Genomic DNA, 16,437 nt, shown 5'->3' with positions numbered 1-16,437 from the left:
GCGAAGATGAACGACTCTGGGAGCACAGGCGAATGCAATTAGGCTGAATGCGAGAGAAACGAGAGGAGAGAACTTTGGGTCTCTCGCGAAAAGTTTGAGCAAACGAGCTACGGAGAAACCTGCAAAGTTGTATGCTGCGAGAATATCTACATAAGCACTGAGCGACCTCGCTCCTCCTCCTCCTCTATCGCCTATTCCTCGATTCACTACCGAGTCCAGCTCGAGCAGTAGCTTTCGCTTCTGCGGCATCGAGACCTGCTTGTTCTTGAATCGCTTGAATTCGTTCGAGCATCGGTCGGTACTCCTCTGCATCACCACGATCGGAGGTGTCAGCGACTCCAAGGAAGCTTGGGAGACGAGCGAAGGGGAGCTCACCGTATCTCTGTTGAGCGATTTCAAACCCAGATTTCCGTAACTCTTTCCCTCGATTCCCAGCTGCGATTGTCTCGTGCGCCTTCTGAGCCCAGTACGTCTTCGTTCGAGCGTAGAAGATTGCGAGAGTTTCTCCGACTTCTGGAGTCGACATCTGATCCTCCGCTGTTCGATCCGTCGCGCTCGAAACTCCCATGAACGCTCGAGCTTTCTTGTCGAGCTCCTCTCGCTACAGCACGACCAGGACCTGTCAGTGACATAAACGAGGACGTGAAAGCGATAGAGCGAGAGCTTACCTCGATTCGAGCTTTTTCTGCTTCGATCGCAGCGATTTCAGCGTCCGAGAGTTTGAGCTGTTCCAACTCTTTCTCGACCTCAATCGGCTCGACCGAAGGAGCTCGACCATCTTCTCCCTCCATCTCTTCGTCTTCTTCTCCGTCACTACGTCCTGCCTGCGAGCCGTCCTCGTCCTCAGAATCGCTCGAGTCGTTTTCAGAATCTGATCCGTGCCATTCAGCGGTCTCGCTGTCACATAAAGATCGAGTCAGTGACTTCTTTAACTGGAGAGAGAGCAACCGTCACTCACATGATGCACTCTTTGAGGCAATGATATCGATCGAGTTTCGTCAAATCGAGAGTGAAGAAATCATCGAGGGTATATTCCCTATCTCCAGCTTCGAGGATTCCTCCATAGATATACAGCGTGTTCCTCTGTACCGCCAACATTGCGTTGTATCGAGGACCCGGTAACGATTTCTCCGGATCATTCGGGTCGTCTTCTTCCATTTGAGCGATCTCTTCCTCTTTCTTCAGTTTCGCGAGTTCCCAAGGTTTCGGTCCATCATCATCGTCTTCTCCCTCATCGCCTTCGTCATCGTCAGACCCTTTCTCCTCCGATTCTCGTTGCATTCGTTCGTCTTCGTCTTCACTTGCTTCTCCTGCTTCTTCTCGGCGTCGAGCTTCGGCTTCAGCGGCTTGTGCGGCCGCGAGGGCAGCTTGTTTCGCTTTCTTCTTCTTGTTTCCTCCTCCGGCTTTCTTCTTCTTTTTCAGAGGGAGTGAGATCCATCGACCGTTTCCAGCAGTGTTGTATCCGAATCTATCGTCGACAACAGCGTCGAGTTAGCCCAGGCGAGATGAGACGAGCAGGAGATGGACAGACAACTCGTTGTAGAAGACTGATTCGAGAGTTTCCTCATCTGGATCGGTATCTGATACTCCTCCAAACAAGACTCCCATGTTTCTCGCTGCCCAGAACGCCATCGTGCAACCTATCTCGCGATGGATTAGCCGGAGAGAGGAAGGTGGAAGATAGAGAGAATTCCGTTAGCTGTCGACGGTCCTCGCAATTGACCGGGAAAGCTTTTCGGGAAGCGCACCTGATCTCGTTGGCGAGGGATGATAACCCGGATTCTTCCTCTTCTCCCACTTGAACTTCGTGAAATCCATCGACCCATCTTCCGAAATTGGCGGGATCTTCAATAACCAATTGTCGTTCAATGCGATTCCCTCAACTTTCTTGCCCTCGTACTTCTTCGTGTATCCTCCGTATAACGCGATTCCGTCGGGTGTTGGTAGGAAGGAGAATCCGGATCGAGCTCTAATGATAGGAAAGGTGTCAGTCTATGAAAGCTTGAAATTGAGGAGATAAGCTCACAAAGGTTTACGATCGACTTCTTTCATTTCGATTTGATGCCATCGATAACTGTACACGTCACTGGCTCGTCAGCCCTCAACCTCAATGCAGTGGGTGCGGAAGAAGGAAGAACTAACTCTGTCAAAGACCAACACCATAAATCGTTCAAGTAACTCGTTCGAATTCCTGTATCCTGGAACCCTCCGAACAGGAAAATGTAATTCTTCCAGACACACATTCGATGTCCTGATCGAGCTGAAGGTCGGAGCTTCGTGTCCCATCTCTCCCAGGTCGAGGTCGGGATGTCGAAACTCCACAGATCTCGGTAATGATGGAAGGAGGATTGATTCGGTGCAGCTATTCGGTGACGTGGAGAGTGTCAGCAAAGAACCGGGAGAAATAATTGAGTGTCGAGTGTTGAACTCACAGAACTCTCCGCCGAAAATCCAGATTCTTCGGAGAACGGCGGGTGTCAGTGACCGAGGACTGAATCGTGATCAGATATGAGGTGATAGTGTACTCACTTGCCTCCTCCAGCGGGAGTCGCGACCATCTGATGAGCTGAACGAGGTCCAGGTTGAGTCGGCGACGTGAATCTTCTCCATTCATTCTTTCCCGGATCGTAGCGATACAGCTTTGGAGTTTACGGAAAAGAAGTTCAGCGTAATGCACGCGAGAAAACTACATCCTCGCAAACTCACATCAGCGTAGAGCTCGACCGTTTGTCCGTCGTAATACTCTCCACCGAACAGATAAAGGTGATCGGACACTGGCGATGGAGTCAATACTGCGTTCGCTCGTCGAGAGGGAGGTCCTCCAATCGTTTCCTCTGCGTCAGGAAGTACAGCGTGAGCGAACAATCCAGCTATTCTTGCGCAGAACGAGAAATCTTTACCTGTCACTTTGTGCTCGTCTGCCCAAGCTTGCCTGTACTCCTCAAGCGTCCGAATCAAGTCATCCTCGTCCATATCTCCATCGTCTTTCCCCTTCTTTGCCTGTTTCGAACCCTTCTTCCCAGCTTTCTTTTCCGCTTTCGCTTTCTTCGCCGCTTTTGCCTATACAGAGTCGAGTCAAGTTCGTCAGCACTCGTTTCGAGCTTGGAGAAGATCACTGGCTCGCTCATGACAGCTCGAGAGGCCTGACAGGCGAGAAAGATCAAGACACTTACCTCTGCCTTATTATCCTTCTCCTTCTTCTGCTTCTTCACTTTACCCATTCTGGCTCTTCTAGAAAGTTCTTTGAGGGTGCTACGAGTGGATTGGAGGCGGTCGCGAGAGCTCGATCGAGGTTGGTCGAGATAGTGAATGATGAAGAAGTAACCCTCTCTCTTTCCCTCCTACCCTTCACTTCCTTTCGCTTAACCCTTTCGAAAGGTCTATAGAAGCTCTCAATTGCTCCGCCGTATGTTCAGCCGATCTTCAGCACTTCAAACGAAGCTCTCCGATCTCGTCTGCTCGTGACGCTTCTTGCAAACTCGACCAATCTCTATTCCTCAACAAGCTAGTTCGACAGTATCTATGCAATCAAAAGGTTATATCTCGTACACTCTGACATACCCAACTTCCCAGTAAGCGTTATCGAAATTCGCCGGGTCTTGAAGAAAGTCTTGACAGGTCGCTGCTTTGTCGCCGCAATCACGTTTCCACACATTTTGGTCTCCGGCCCAAACACCGCTACGTCGTGTCGTGTCATGATAAGCAGAGCCGGGAACGGCGTCAGTAGCGGGAAGAAGGTAGGACGAGGCAGGAAAGAGCGAGAACGAACCAAAGTGTTGTATCTGCGAATTCGACGAAGATTGACGGACAGAGGACAATGAGCAGTCAGAGCTTGATGTCAGTGGTCTGTTGAGACGGAGCGTAGAATCAGTCGAGAGAGACGCTGTATACCGAAAATCAAGGTTCTGTTCGAAGAAAAGATTCGTAAGTCTGGCCCATCTTTTCACTCTCGTGAGCAAAGAGACACCTCACTGATCCTGAAAGTACTTCTCAATATTACAGCTACTCGTTGGCCAACTCGCCGTTGGTTTCCCCCAAGTCGACCTGTCCGGACTCTCTTTCTGAATATTCTCCGGAATGTTCGGTCGAGACCAAAACCAGACCTCGATAGCGTCCTTCGTGAACGAAGTCACCAGCACTCCACCTCCAGCTTTATTGAAAGGTTCTCCGTAGCTCGCATCGGCGACTTCTCGATACGAACAACCTTGGTTCGATTTTACGTTGGCGTTACAGTCGTCGCTAAAGTGCGTTGAAGGAATAGGAGGAAGCGTCAGGAATGGACGGACAGAGAGCAGAGAAGGAAGACTTACTTCTCGGGAATCGGTTCACCGGTCATGTCGACAGAGGTATCTTGTTTACAGTCTGAATCGGATACATGAAGGGTGATCGAGTTTTCGGGTTGATTGTTTACTCCTTCGATAATGTCTCTGTTCGCAATCGCGATGAAGAGGTTCAATGATTCGTCTCGTAACCCTAGAATCTCAATTGAATGGACTGACATTTCTCCACCGACGGGCCAATCTGGGTTGAGCAATATTCTCTTCGAGTCAGTATCGAATGTGTTGCGAGTGAGAGGAAGCTGCTACGAACTCGGCCCGTTACTCCACCAAGCTGAGGAGGAGAAAAGGCGAGTAAATGTGTTTCAGCCTCTCAACATCGAACAAAAGAACGGGACAGAGTGACTCACCTGGCCAAGTCGCGCAGCCAAACGGCATGTTGATGATATCCGCGATGAGGATAGACCCAATCTTCATTGGCGTCTTTGAATGAATCCGCACTGAATCTCGAAACTTCCCGGCATCGAGCTTTGTTGTATTGTCTACCTTCTGTGCGATTCTACGACTGTCAACCACATGTACGACTCGATTGACGAAAGGGTCACGCACCATGATGATCGAATCTGCTGATGTCGAGATCAGGTTCGCAGATTTGGCAGCATCTTGCGAGAGGTAATTGACTGTTCAAAGCGAGGATCTGTTTAACCTGCTGTATCGCATCGTTCTCGTAGAGACGAGACTGGACTCACCAGATCCCTACAGTCTCAACAAAGCGGAGTACGAACGAGTCAGAGGTCTATGGCTGAATTCGAACAACAGTATTCGAAGAAGGCTTACATGAGTTGGGTCTAGATGTACCCAGTACAATGTCAGTATAGAAGAAGGCCAGAGAGACACGGAGGGCAATCGTACCCGCTAAGTCCCAAAAATCCCATCCATCGAAAAACGTTTCTCCTTTTAGATCCTGTACAAGTTTGTAGGGCCCACCGTTCGAAGCGTCGGGTGTGGCAGCTGATGAAGTAGAAGATGTGGAGCTTCCTGAATATCACGAAACGAGCCTGCTCAGTTAAAATCGACGCTGATCGTACAAGGCTCGAATCGAACCTGAGCTTGATGACGAAGAACCCGTTTTCGATGCTGAGCTTCCTCCACTCCCGCTTGAGGACTTGGTTGCAGAAGCGGAAGCCTAAGAACGCCGTGAATCTAACCGTTAGCAATTTGAACAACCGACGACGCATGGGGGAAGAAAGCTCACCGATTTCGAAACAGAACTCGTTCCTCCACTTGTTCCTCCCGGACTTGATCCTGCCGCCGACTCATTCTTCTGAGCCACCCAAAACAGCACAAGCAAGATCGCGAAGACGATCCCGCCGAAGACACAATATGCTACCACTCGCGTTTGCTTCTTTCGATGTTGTCGAGCTCGATCATGTTTATCGTAGTGCTTCTCCTCGTAATCTCGCTGCCGAACGACGATACCGGACTCTAGTCAGCGGATCTAACCGACTCAAGAGAACGGCTTGACGAACCTCTTGGCTGCTCCCCCGACTCCAATCCGAAGAAGCGTCGCTCGAACTGTCTGTCGAATCTGAGTCTGAATCTGTAGGAGAATCTTCACTCGATCCAGCGCCGCTATCTCGTCTACTCCGTCGACTTGAACGTGCTGAAGATCTGCTCTTGTCCGAGTCGGTCCCACTTTCGCTTTGAGACGAGTCCTTGTCGTCCGAGCTTCTCCTGGACCGATCCCATGAACGCGAACTGCTTCGCCGTCGAGGTGGACGGTGGTTGTGACGAGTCATGAAGACTTGGACAGTGAGGAACCAGTGGAAAAAGGAATGAGCGCACGAGGACGCAAAACCGCTCCGGTCGCTCTCCGCGGTGCGAACCGTGCGTCAACGATCTTGAACGTGTCTCGTCTACTTACAACAAGGCGAAACTCGTCTAAGGAGGGTAAGGTGAGATTAGGAATAAAGGCACTGCATGAAAGAGAGTAATACAGAAAATGAAGGATTTTCATCCTTCGACATCCATCGCTTCATTCGAAGCGCTCTGGGAGGTATTCCGAGTCGATCGTCGAGTAGGTCTCGTGGTTGTCGAGGTCGAAGCTCGTCGATTCGTTGAAGCGCGGCGGGCAGTCGGGAGACTAGCAATCTTCGATTCGAAATCCAAATCTTCGTCTGACAACACCGGAGAATGGAATCAGTCACCGGGCCAAGCGAATGAGGAGAGAGTGAACTCACAGAAGGCGAGGTTACCCGCAGCTCGTTCTCCCCCATCGATATTATCGAGATCGAGGTCCAATCCTGGTATTTCGTCCTCCTCTTCTTCCTCTCCCTCCCCTTCTTCTGGTTCATCCGCCTCTACTAGCGCTCCACCCATTTCCTTCTGTTTCACCTTCAACTCCTGATTCTGTCTCCTCAATGCCGAAATCGCTCGATCCCTCCTCTCGATCCTCTCCCTCAGAATCTCCAAATACTCGTTACTCCTCCTCAACAACGCAACTTTACTAACTCCCTTATTCGGGTTCTCCGGATCGATATCCCCATTCCTTTGTCCTCCGACGTTCCCTTCCCCTGGTCTTCGAGTTCCATCATCGACAAACGGCATGATCGGAGGAAGGAGTTGTCGTAATTCGTCGAAACAGAGTTTGAGAGAATCTCGTCGTTTTTGTTCGGCGAGTTTGTGGGTTGATTTCCGGTTCTCTGCTGTGACGGGCGCGACGGCGGATTGATCAGGTTCGTATTCGTCCCCAACGCCGTTAACTGCGATCGAAGATTGAATCTTTGAAGTCGAAGCTGCGATCTTCGGACTAGGAGCAATCTTCGTTTGTTTCGCGGTCTTCTTTCCTCCTCCTCCTTCAGATTTCCCTTTCCCTTTCGCATCGACAGCTCGTAAAGCAGGAGAAGCTTTGACGGACGCCGATTTCCGCGAACTTTTCGCTTTCCCGACGGAACACGTTGTCGTGGCGCCGCCTCCTCCTTCTTCTTCTGTCGGGATTGCTCCTTCCTCTTCAACACCAGGTAGAAGAGACGAATGAGGAACCATCGAGTCGAGTTGAGGTAGGATGATCGGAGAGTTTTGAACCGAACTGAAAGCGGATGAAGACCCCGGATGAGAATGATGATTGTTCAGTTCATCTTGCGATTGAGTCGGACCTAGAGCGGGAGAGAGGGAGGAGAGAGTTGAGATATCAAAATCGGAGGAGAAATTCATGATCGCTGCTGGCGTGATCGGATTGAACGAGGAACCATTCGAAGAAGTCGAGGTTGACATCTGAGATTGCGAATGTTGTTGATGAGAGTGGTGGGAAGGAGGTGGTGGAGGTCCCATAGGTTCGAGTTGATAAGGTTGCGAAGTAGAATTCGATAAATTCGGGGGAGGAATCGGAAGTCCTTCGAGAACGCTCGCTTGTCGGTTCGAGTTCGAGAACGTCGAAGAAGCGAGATCTACGGGACTGGGCGTATCGATTCCCGTGTACATGTCGACTGGAGAAGTTTTCGGACCTGGAGTAGATCGATTCGAGTGCGATGGGTTCGTCGCTGCGATGTACGGACTCGTCGTCGCGCTCTTCGACCCGTTCCCGTTTCCATTCGAAGCGGTAGGTCTCCTCTTCCTCCTGTTCGGATCGAGAGTCGGATCACTCGCTTTGATCAAGGGACTAGGTCTCGCTTTCTTATTCGACGAACTTGCACCTCTCCTCCCTGATCCAGCGGCCGTATGAGATCCTGCGTCGTGAGGATGCATTCGAGGTGATTGTTGATAAGGCATGAAAGCGTGAGGTGAAGCGGAACCATTCTGAGGAGGGGGATGGGGGAGTTGAGTCGAAAGTGCCCCGACTCCGTCGACGAGACCTTGCAGAGAGTGACGATGAGATAAATGATGATTTTGATCGGTCGAATACATTTGAGGTCCGAGAGCGGGAGAAGTCAAGGGAGGGAAGAAATCGGAAGGAGTTGACATAGGGAGAGGTCCAGTCGAAGGAGGAAGGGAAGAAGCGGCGGTGAAAACTGATCCGGGAGTCATCGCTGGTGACATGAGTGGACTGAATGCAAACTGCAACGCTCGTATATCAGTACAAGCTGAGCACAGTAAGAAAAAGTTGACTCACTTCATTTTCCCTCCATTCACCTCCGTCTGCGCTAGTCGACTGACTTCCCCCTCCCGCCGCATGTTGTAGCTGAGCTAAATGATTCGCCTGTAAGATCGCCTGAGCCTGTGCCAACACGTTTGCCATTTGTTGATGACCTTGACTCTGCAACATTGCGAATTGTTGGGCGAACAGTTGAGCTTGTTGCGCTGGAATCGAGTACTGTTGAGGTCCGATCGAGTACGGATTCGGGACGACGACGTAAGGTTGATGCATCGTCGCTGAATGAGGGGGATACATTGGTAGAGAGTTCGAAGGAGTCGAAGTTGCGAAATTCGGTAAAGGGGAGGGAGCGTGAGAACCGGGTAGAGAATGAGAGTGAGAAGCCGCGGGAGAAGATTGAACTGAATGGGATTGGTGGTAGTGATGAGAGGTCGGAGGAGTAGGAGCGTTCGAGGCTAGACTCGCGGCGATGAATTGTTGAAACTGCAAGTTGACCTCATTCGAGAGTTCTCCTGCTGCTGCTCTTCCGTTCTGATGCTGTTGTTGAGGACTTGGTGCATTCGAATAATCTCCTCCTCCTCCTCCATGATGCTGCTGTTCTGCTGATTCTCCGGCGGCTTGAGGACTCATAGCGGTTCCAGGAAGAGTAAATTCTGCTAACAAGTCGGCGAAATTCTGTCCGGGTGACAAGTGATTCGACGAAGAGGGGTTGGTAGGAGAAGGGTGTTGCGAGTAATCATGGGTGCTCGTCGTCGTTGAAGGGTGGGAAGAGGGAGGTTGAGAGTGAGATTGCGAGAAAAGGTCTCCGAATGAACTGAAGTCGTTTTGCTGGAAGGGAAAGTTGAGAGATGTCGGTGACAGCCCCGAAGATGCTTCTGCCTCCATCGTGTACTGATCCCTTTGAGAGTTGACTGCCCCTCACTTTGAGATAAAGGAGAAAGCCGGGAGAGGGAAGAGGGAGACCGTCGGAAGTACCGGAAGAGGGAGGAGGGGACTCGTTTAGTCGTTTCCTTGTTGACCTTGCAATCTAGCTGGATGGGGTGTGATCGGGAGCTTAGTTGGTGAAGAGCGGTGAGGTGAATGAATGCGAGAAGCTTCAATCTATTCCCGGTGCTGGTTTGATCCCTTCCGCGAGTCGGACTTGCTCTGGTGTGTGAATCGTATGCCGCAGCTGTAGGCCGGACGCGCTTGGTACAGCGGGACGAGGATGGAGTCAACGAAATTGACAGAAATTGAATTGTCTCTCGCAGGGTCGCCTTTTTTGTGATTTTACTGAGCGTACTGTATACAGTACACTCTGACTTGATATGAAGTCAGGAGATACTGCACTCTACAAGCAACAGAATCAAAGATGCTAATTAGCGAGCAATTTGAAAACGCTTCGAAGCACCTGCCTCGCGGACTGTTCTCCTCTCTTTCACTCTTCCGACTCGACGATCACCATGGAATTCGCACGTATAGTCAAGAGATCAGACGACTCAGCGCGACTAGTAAAGCGTCAAGGTCTAGGGGGTGCGCTCACGTCCGCGTTTGGAGGAGGAGGGAACTCTGATTCGTCAACGACAACCCCGAGCAGCAGTACGACGACGACCTCAGCAGAAGACACTACAACTACATCATCCACTACCTCAGCAGAGTGAGTCTCTCCCCTCCCTCTCCCTCTTCGGCAACCTTTTCCACCCCTTTTTCGATCGTTCCTCTCTCGCCATTTCCTCATTCGACTAACACTTATGATTTCATAGGAGCTCATCATCTTCATCAAGCTCATCGGCTTCTTCTGAAAGTTCAAGTTCGTCTTCGGCAGCAGCAGAGAGTTCCAGCAGTCAAGCAGCAGAATCGAGTTCGTCGTCTCGAGATCGAACGACTTCTTCCGCTACTCCCTGTAAGTCACCGTCGCTTCTCCTTGACATTTGACAGTGACTGACTCGTGTCACATTGTAGCTGAGACGACTGTTACGAGTGTAATTACCCCTACCACGGGTAAGGCCTTCTCTCCTCCTCTCCTCTCCTTTCTTGACCTTCGGCATTTTCCTGCACCGGGAGACCCTTGGCTCGTTCCCACTTAAACTAACCACCTTGCTCCTACTCACAGTTATTGTCATTGGTACCTCCTCAATCACATCTACCCTCCCTCCCGTCACCTCCGCATCGACTCGCGCCGTTTCCGGTTCCTCTGGTTCCTCCGCCTCTTCCGGCTCTCAACTCTCGACCGGAGCCAAAGTCGGTATTGCCGTTGGATCCGCCGTCGGAGGATTAGCAGTCCTCGCATTACTCGCGTTCGTTTGTTTGGGAGTTAGGAGGAGGAAACGAGAGAAACAAAACGCGGCGGATAACATTCTTTGGCCTGCCGTCGGGGACAGTTCGACGTTGTACCCTGAACAGGTGCACAACACTGGACGGGCAGGATTCGGAATTGGAGATGATGATGATTTGGATGGACCGGGAGCGGGAGGATTAGGGAACGAAATGGCGGAGACGGCTGGAGCGGCTGGAGTCGGTGCGGCAGGACTAGGAGCGGCTTCGAGATACGGAGGAGGAGGAGGAGGTAGACAACCAACGTTACCTCAAGTTCCTCCGTCGGTTTATTCCTCCGAGCAAAATGGAGGAAATGGATACCCTTACGCTTCATCGGACGCAGGAGGAGGAGGATACCTAGCACCTTCAGTACCCGATACGAACAGTGCCGCCTACTCTTCGAACGGTTACCACTCGGGATACTCGGCTCCAGGATCTCAACATTCTCATGCTCCTTTGATGGCCGGAGCTGGAGCTGCCGGACTCGCCGCGGGAGCAGGAGGTCTCGCGTACACTCATTCCCAATCTCGTCACACTCCTTCTCCTCCTCAAGATTACTCGAATGCAGGTCATTCGACCGAGGAGAGCGGAGGACAATTACCGTTCCCTGGAGAACCTGAACCCGACTTCGCGGCGATGGGAGCCGGAGCGAGACCTGTCAGTCCGACCCCGATGCAGGTCGGTGATACGTTCGGACAAGGCTATGATGAGACGGATAATGGAAAGAGGTGGAGATTGAGCGTTGTCAACGATGATCCCCGAGATCGAGATTAAACTCGCCTAATCAGACAGTGAGCTCTCCTTGTTCTTCTCTTGCGATTGTGAGCTCGAACTGATTGGCCTCCTGTGTACGTCAGCTCGCTTCAACTTTGTATAATTCTCTCGACTCGCTATTTCAACAGACCCTCTTTCTCTCTCTTACGGAACAATCCCTGGCGGATCTCCTTCACACCCTTCGACCTTTCTCTCACACTCCTTGCCTCTCACGTCGCCCTGCCATCAGTATCCATTCAACCCTTTCCATCTCACCATTTGTCTCTTCTAGTCCAACTCGATCTCTGTCTTTACTCTCTCGTTTTCTCACCTTCTGCTTTTCTCCTTCGATCTATTCTTCCCCATCGACTGTCTTTACTCTTTTACTTAACTTAACTCAATTGTCTTGAACCAAATCAACCTTTTTTCTTTTTATGCCTCACTCACTCACGCTCGTTTCGTTTCTTCTTATCAATTTTTTATGTTTACTACTCCCATCTATCAGTTCCATTCTTCTCTTTGTGCTCGAGCTGTGGAGCTTACCTCCTCCAGCGCTTGCTACATCGACGAAATAGACACTCTAACCAATTCAAATTTTTCGTTCCCGAGCGTCTGCTTCGCTCCGTCAGTCGGCACTCCCCTTTTGCCAAATGCTCAGGGCTTCCTCTTCGGCGGACGTGCATCGCACACGAACTCTCGGGCACCATGAGCAGTGAGGAAGCTCGGAGAGAAAAGTGAAAATTGCGTGAGTTGCGAAAATACCGAATAAGTGCTACAAAACTGTATGCTCAAACCAGCGTACCGAGATCAGTCAGTCTATCATCCCCTGATGACCATAGAAGACAACTCACAGAACCACAACAAACACTCTGCCCCAAAACACCCTCCGATTCCGTTCCCTTTTTTACGGTTTCTCACACGTCTTGCACCCAAAATCCAACCCTTCCGCACTCTTCGGTACCTCCTCTTCCCCTACTCTCATCGGTTCCGTGACCGGATTTGAAACCTGTTGAACTTTCTCCAAGTACGCTCGCTTTCTCGCCTGTTCTTGGAATTCCAACTCTCGTTCTTTCTGTTGTTTCTTCGCGAGGAGACGGGCTTCGTCTCGGATCACTCCGGCGTACATAGTCTAATGATACACGATGAGTATGTAGTCAGTAAGACAGAGAGGGAGGAGGGAGGAGAGGGAGAGGAAGTTACTTCTCGTTCCCGAACTTGAATCATGTGAACTCCCCAGATTGAAACTCCCGAGAAGAGGACTGAGCCTAAGAATAAAGCTTTCGCTGTTCGACTCATCGGTTCTCAGTCGGATTGGTGTTAGTGAGTGGTTAGAGATCAAGAAACGAACTTCGGCTTTCTCCCTCTCCTTTTCACCTCCTCAACTCCGGATATTCGACAGAGATGGGTAACGTAGACCTACAAGCGTATCTGGCGTCCAAGTACATGTCAGGAGCGAAAGCCGACGCAATTCTCGAAAGATCCTCCTCCTCATCATCCGATCCGAACAAGAAACGCAAGAAGAGAAAGATCGCGGCAACAGACAGCAGTTCAGAGCAACCAGTAGCGAGTACGAGTGGTACGAGTAGTAGTAGTGGATTCAAGATTGCGGATCAGGATGATTTTGGATGGACCAAAGTTGGCGAGAATGAAGACGACGACGAGTTTAAACCTGGTACGTGATTCCTTCACTGTTCAGAAGTAATCTCTCTCTGACGGAAATAAGGACGTGTACAGTGGTCGAGGAAAGAAGAGGTCAATTCAAGTCGAAATCGAAAACTTCTACAACTTGGTCAACTATCAGAGATTCAGATCCTTCCCTCAAACCGAAATCGCCAACGCCAGAGCCAGAGGATGAGAAACCTGTAGTCGTTGCTTCGAGGGGAGGGTTACAGTCAGCAGCGGATCTGAAGGCGGAACAATTGAGATTGGAGAAAGAGAAAGAAAGGAAACGATTAATCGCTGAACGGGAGCGGGCATTGGCAAAACAGGACGCCACAGAGGACGAGCAGGAAGAAGGGCAACATGATACGGTCTATCGAGATTCGAGTGGAAGGAAGATCGACTTGAAGCTGCAGAAAGCGGAAGAAGCGAAACGAAAACGACAAGAATTGGAACGAGAGATGGCGAAAATGGAGTGGGGGAAAGGATTGGTACAACGTGAAGACAAGGAGAAACAGAAACAAGAGGCGGAGAAGTTGAAGAGGAAGGGAGTTGCGAGGTATGCCGATGATCAGGAAATGAATGAGGAATTGAGGGAAGTCGAGAGGTGGAATGATCCTGCGGCAAACTTCTTGACGGTATGTCCTTGTTCTTGACTCTTCTTTTCAAGTGTTCGCGAGCTGATCAGGTTCTTATTGGCATGAGTAGAAGAACAAAGGCGAGAAAAAGAAGAAAGAATCGAAATTCCCTCAATATCAAGGTCCACCTCCACCTCCGAATCGATTCAATATCAAACCCGGTTACAGATGGGACGGAGTCGACAGGGTGAGTACCCCTACATCTCTCTCGCATATTCGAGTTCGATCGAAACTGACGATTTTCGTTTGAACAGGGTACCGGATTCGAAGCGAAACTCATGCAGAAACGGAACAGTGCTTCAATGTACAAAGCGGCGGCCCATGCATTCTCTACCGAAGATATGTGAAACGACGAACTACTCTCTTCACTTTCACAACCTCTCAGACTTGACGAGAGATGCGAGAAAGAGAGCGAGAGCCCTAGAAGTTCTTCGTCAAGACACTCTACGGCCGTCAATCCCTCCTCCATTCTAACACTATCTCTTCCCTCTCTCCACCACCCCTGCCCTCGTCGACTCTATGCCGAAAATTCGAACCGTCCTTCTTCCCCAATCCACATTTCTCCTGTACTCGAATGCTTGCCTCGTTGTCCACGAACGCAGATGACCTGATGATCTTCGCATCGAGGTAATCGATGAACACTGATTCAAACAGGGAGGAAAGGACGTGGGTCATGATTCCTTTCCCTTGGAATTTCGGCGAAACGTAATCTGCGAGATCATCAATCCAAGCTCAACGCACGGCACCAGACTCTCGAATAGAGAGAGAGAGAGACCCACAGCCAAAACTCCATATCAGTTCTTCATCCCCAATCGCTCTCTCGTCGTTCTCTTTCCTGAGTCTTTCCCTCTCCTTTTCATCCGCAATCTCCCTAAATTCCCACCTACAAACCCCGATCTCTCCAAACCATTCCCCTGTCTCCTTTTCCCTGATCGTACTGAACGGTAGCTCCCTCCTCCCATCCCCTTCTTCTGAGGATAGCGAACGAAAATAACTCTCGGTATGTCTCCATTTCATCTCGTACCATTCCCGACCCATTTGATCCGTATATGGATAAGGAGGTCCGATGAGCTGTATTCCTACGGATGGATCGTTCAGACAGGTCGTTTGAGCGGTAAGGTCTGAGGTTCTAGGGGGAGTAACGATTAAGTCGAGATTTTGAGTTCGAGAGGAAGGGATTGGGATGTAGGGCTCGATGAAAGAGGGGGAGGAGGGGAATGGAGCATGGAATTGAAAGGGAGTTGAACGGCAGATACGGTCGAGGATTGATGGGGAGAGGAAAGAGAGGGAGAAAGGTGGGAGAGCGTCTTCAGCTGAAGGTGGAAGATGGGACATTGTTTTGAACGAAGCAGATGTGAACCGAAGGCAAGAGCAAAGCGGAACAGCGAGTGAGAGATAGAGAAACAAAGCAAGAGTCAAAAGACGCGATGGTGGGGAGGAACCGCGTGGTAGAGCTACGGAAAAGGGTTGACTCGGGAACGGGAGGGTGAAGTGAACGCGCAGAAATGAGTCAAAGGTAGTTGAGAGCAAGTTAGAATGAGTTGGAGAGGAAAGGAGAACCTTCATGCTCGAAAAACGTCGGGGTCGCTCGGTCCACTTCGATCACGATCAACGCCCAAACTTTGACTTGCAGTAACGCGAGTACTATCCTCTTCAGAAAGCCCATTCTTTCCTCCACTCAAGAACGATTTCTCGTCTTCCCGGGAATCCTCTCGTGCTCCATTCTTCTTTCGCTGGAGGCGAAAATTCACTTCCCTCCTTCTTCTTCATCCCGCATTTTTCCTGAACTCGGATGCTGGCAAGATTATCGGTGTACGTGGTCGTTCTGACGACTTTCGCCTCGAGGTAATCCATCAACACGCATTTGAAGACGGACGATAAAACTCGAGTCATGATCCCTATGCCTTGAAACCTCGGGTGAAGGCAGTCTTTTCAGACGGGACTCGTCGGGGCGACGTCAATAGTGAACGACGAAAGGGGCAAGGTAGAACGCCGAAGGACTCACAACCGAGACCCCAAACCAATCGAGAGTCGCCAATTTCAAGCTGCCAGTTCCGTTTCTTTTGCTTCTTCTGCTCTTTTTCGCCCGTGATCTCCCTGTAGTTCCATCTATATATGCTGAACAGTCCTACCCACGCTCCTGTCTCCTTTACTCTGATGACCGAAACCGGAATCAACCATTCCATCTCGTCCCTCCCCTCTGAAGTCGCTAGCGCATCGAAGTATCGTTGATTATAGTCCCATTGAGGCTTCAAAGATTGCGAAAAGTCCACGAAAGCGTCACGTCCCGCAGGTCCAGTGAGAAGCGTCGATACCCGAGGATCAAGCAGGCATTCTACATGAGCGGAGAGGTCCGAAGGGCGGGCGGGCGAGAGAATCAATTCAAGCTGGCCGGGGGCGGAAGGGATGGGAATGAACGGTTCGACGAACGAAGGTGAGGAGGGGAAAGGTTGGTGGAAACGGAAGGGAGTGGTGGAAGTGATGCGCTCTTGAACAGAGGGGGAGAGGAAGTCGAGCGAGTACGAGGGAAGAAGGGGATCGTCTGGTGCCGGGGGTTGAGAGGACATGGTCCCAAACTGTTGAGCTGACACTCTCGTCAGGACGAAGCGAGAAGTGATGAAGGGGAGAGAAAGAAGGAACTTACTCTTCTCGCGCTCGAATCCCTCATCTCCGCTCAGGCCTTGCACGAAACCGGACCGCGGACCAGACAATGAGAGCATCGAGA

General features: G+C 50.7%; 8 protein-coding genes across 8 annotated transcripts; 2 read left to right on the top strand and 6 right to left on the bottom strand.

The window, feature by feature from the left end:
- Nucleotides 1-184: 184 nt before the first annotated feature.
- On the bottom strand, nucleotides 185-3,221 carry KEL3 (Kel3p; the record flags this gene model as incomplete). Its single annotated transcript, XM_076632883.1, has 13 exons — nucleotides 185-306; nucleotides 376-601; nucleotides 669-897; nucleotides 959-1,468; nucleotides 1,532-1,640; nucleotides 1,749-1,969; nucleotides 2,027-2,074; nucleotides 2,143-2,362; nucleotides 2,433-2,458; nucleotides 2,530-2,639; nucleotides 2,707-2,834; nucleotides 2,901-3,060; nucleotides 3,174-3,221. 13 exons carry the CDS (start codon nucleotides 3,219-3,221, stop codon nucleotides 185-187), a joined length of 2,157 nt encoding a protein of 718 aa, XP_076487140.1.
- A 315-nt stretch (nucleotides 3,222-3,536) lies between these two features.
- JCM6883_001872 (glycoside hydrolase family 16 protein) lies at nucleotides 3,537-6,076 on the bottom strand (the record flags this gene model as incomplete). The annotated part of the gene is made up of 13 exons (XM_076632882.1): nucleotides 3,537-3,678; nucleotides 3,973-4,239; nucleotides 4,311-4,427; nucleotides 4,500-4,521; nucleotides 4,591-4,611; nucleotides 4,688-4,826; nucleotides 4,887-4,957; nucleotides 5,027-5,033; nucleotides 5,115-5,125; nucleotides 5,190-5,315; nucleotides 5,382-5,463; nucleotides 5,533-5,739; nucleotides 5,807-6,076. 13 exons carry the CDS (start codon nucleotides 6,074-6,076, stop codon nucleotides 3,537-3,539), a joined length of 1,482 nt encoding a protein of 493 aa, XP_076487139.1.
- Nucleotides 6,077-6,290: 214 nt separating this feature from the next.
- Nucleotides 6,291-9,252, bottom strand: JCM6883_001871 (uncharacterized protein; the record flags this gene model as incomplete). Its single annotated transcript, XM_076632881.1, has 3 exons — nucleotides 6,291-6,454; nucleotides 6,518-8,330; nucleotides 8,386-9,252. 3 exons carry the CDS (start codon nucleotides 9,250-9,252, stop codon nucleotides 6,291-6,293), a joined length of 2,844 nt encoding a protein of 947 aa, XP_076487138.1.
- Nucleotides 9,253-9,809: 557 nt separating this feature from the next.
- Nucleotides 9,810-11,436, top strand: JCM6883_001870 (uncharacterized protein; the record flags this gene model as incomplete). The annotated part of the gene is made up of 4 exons (XM_076632880.1): nucleotides 9,810-10,003; nucleotides 10,110-10,249; nucleotides 10,309-10,347; nucleotides 10,460-11,436. The coding sequence occupies 4 exons, from the start codon at nucleotides 9,810-9,812 to the stop codon at nucleotides 11,434-11,436; spliced, it is 1,350 nt and encodes a 449-aa protein (XP_076487137.1).
- Nucleotides 11,437-12,319: 883 nt separating this feature from the next.
- PET117 (Pet117p) lies at nucleotides 12,320-12,711 on the bottom strand (the record flags this gene model as incomplete). The annotated part of the gene is made up of 2 exons (XM_076632879.1): nucleotides 12,320-12,544; nucleotides 12,616-12,711. The coding sequence occupies 2 exons, from the start codon at nucleotides 12,709-12,711 to the stop codon at nucleotides 12,320-12,322; spliced, it is 321 nt and encodes a 106-aa protein (XP_076487136.1).
- A 105-nt stretch (nucleotides 12,712-12,816) lies between these two features.
- JCM6883_001868 (Bud13/CWC26 family protein) lies at nucleotides 12,817-14,059 on the top strand (the record flags this gene model as incomplete). The annotated part of the gene is made up of 4 exons (XM_076632878.1): nucleotides 12,817-13,087; nucleotides 13,150-13,712; nucleotides 13,783-13,899; nucleotides 13,967-14,059. The coding sequence occupies 4 exons, from the start codon at nucleotides 12,817-12,819 to the stop codon at nucleotides 14,057-14,059; spliced, it is 1,044 nt and encodes a 347-aa protein (XP_076487135.1).
- Nucleotides 14,060-14,165: 106 nt separating this feature from the next.
- On the bottom strand, nucleotides 14,166-15,047 carry JCM6883_001867 (GNAT family N-acetyltransferase; the record flags this gene model as incomplete). Its single annotated transcript, XM_076632877.1, has 2 exons — nucleotides 14,166-14,422; nucleotides 14,492-15,047. The coding sequence occupies 2 exons, from the start codon at nucleotides 15,045-15,047 to the stop codon at nucleotides 14,166-14,168; spliced, it is 813 nt and encodes a 270-aa protein (XP_076487134.1).
- A 318-nt stretch (nucleotides 15,048-15,365) lies between these two features.
- JCM6883_001866 (GNAT family N-acetyltransferase) lies at nucleotides 15,366-16,279 on the bottom strand (the record flags this gene model as incomplete). The annotated part of the gene is made up of 2 exons (XM_076632876.1): nucleotides 15,366-15,640; nucleotides 15,718-16,279. 2 exons carry the CDS (start codon nucleotides 16,277-16,279, stop codon nucleotides 15,366-15,368), a joined length of 837 nt encoding a protein of 278 aa, XP_076487133.1.
- Between the last annotated feature and the right edge of the window lie 158 nt (nucleotides 16,280-16,437).

The sequence above is a fragment of the Sporobolomyces salmoneus genome (assembly GCF_050403485.1).
Source record: "Sporobolomyces salmoneus JCM6883 DNA, S_salmoneus_JCM6883_v1_ctg31, whole genome shotgun sequence".
Lineage (NCBI taxonomy): Eukaryota > Fungi > Basidiomycota > Microbotryomycetes > Sporidiobolales > Sporidiobolaceae > Sporobolomyces > Sporobolomyces salmoneus.
Note: the sequence above shows the minus strand (reverse complement) of the source record. Positions and strands in the feature narration are given on the sequence as shown.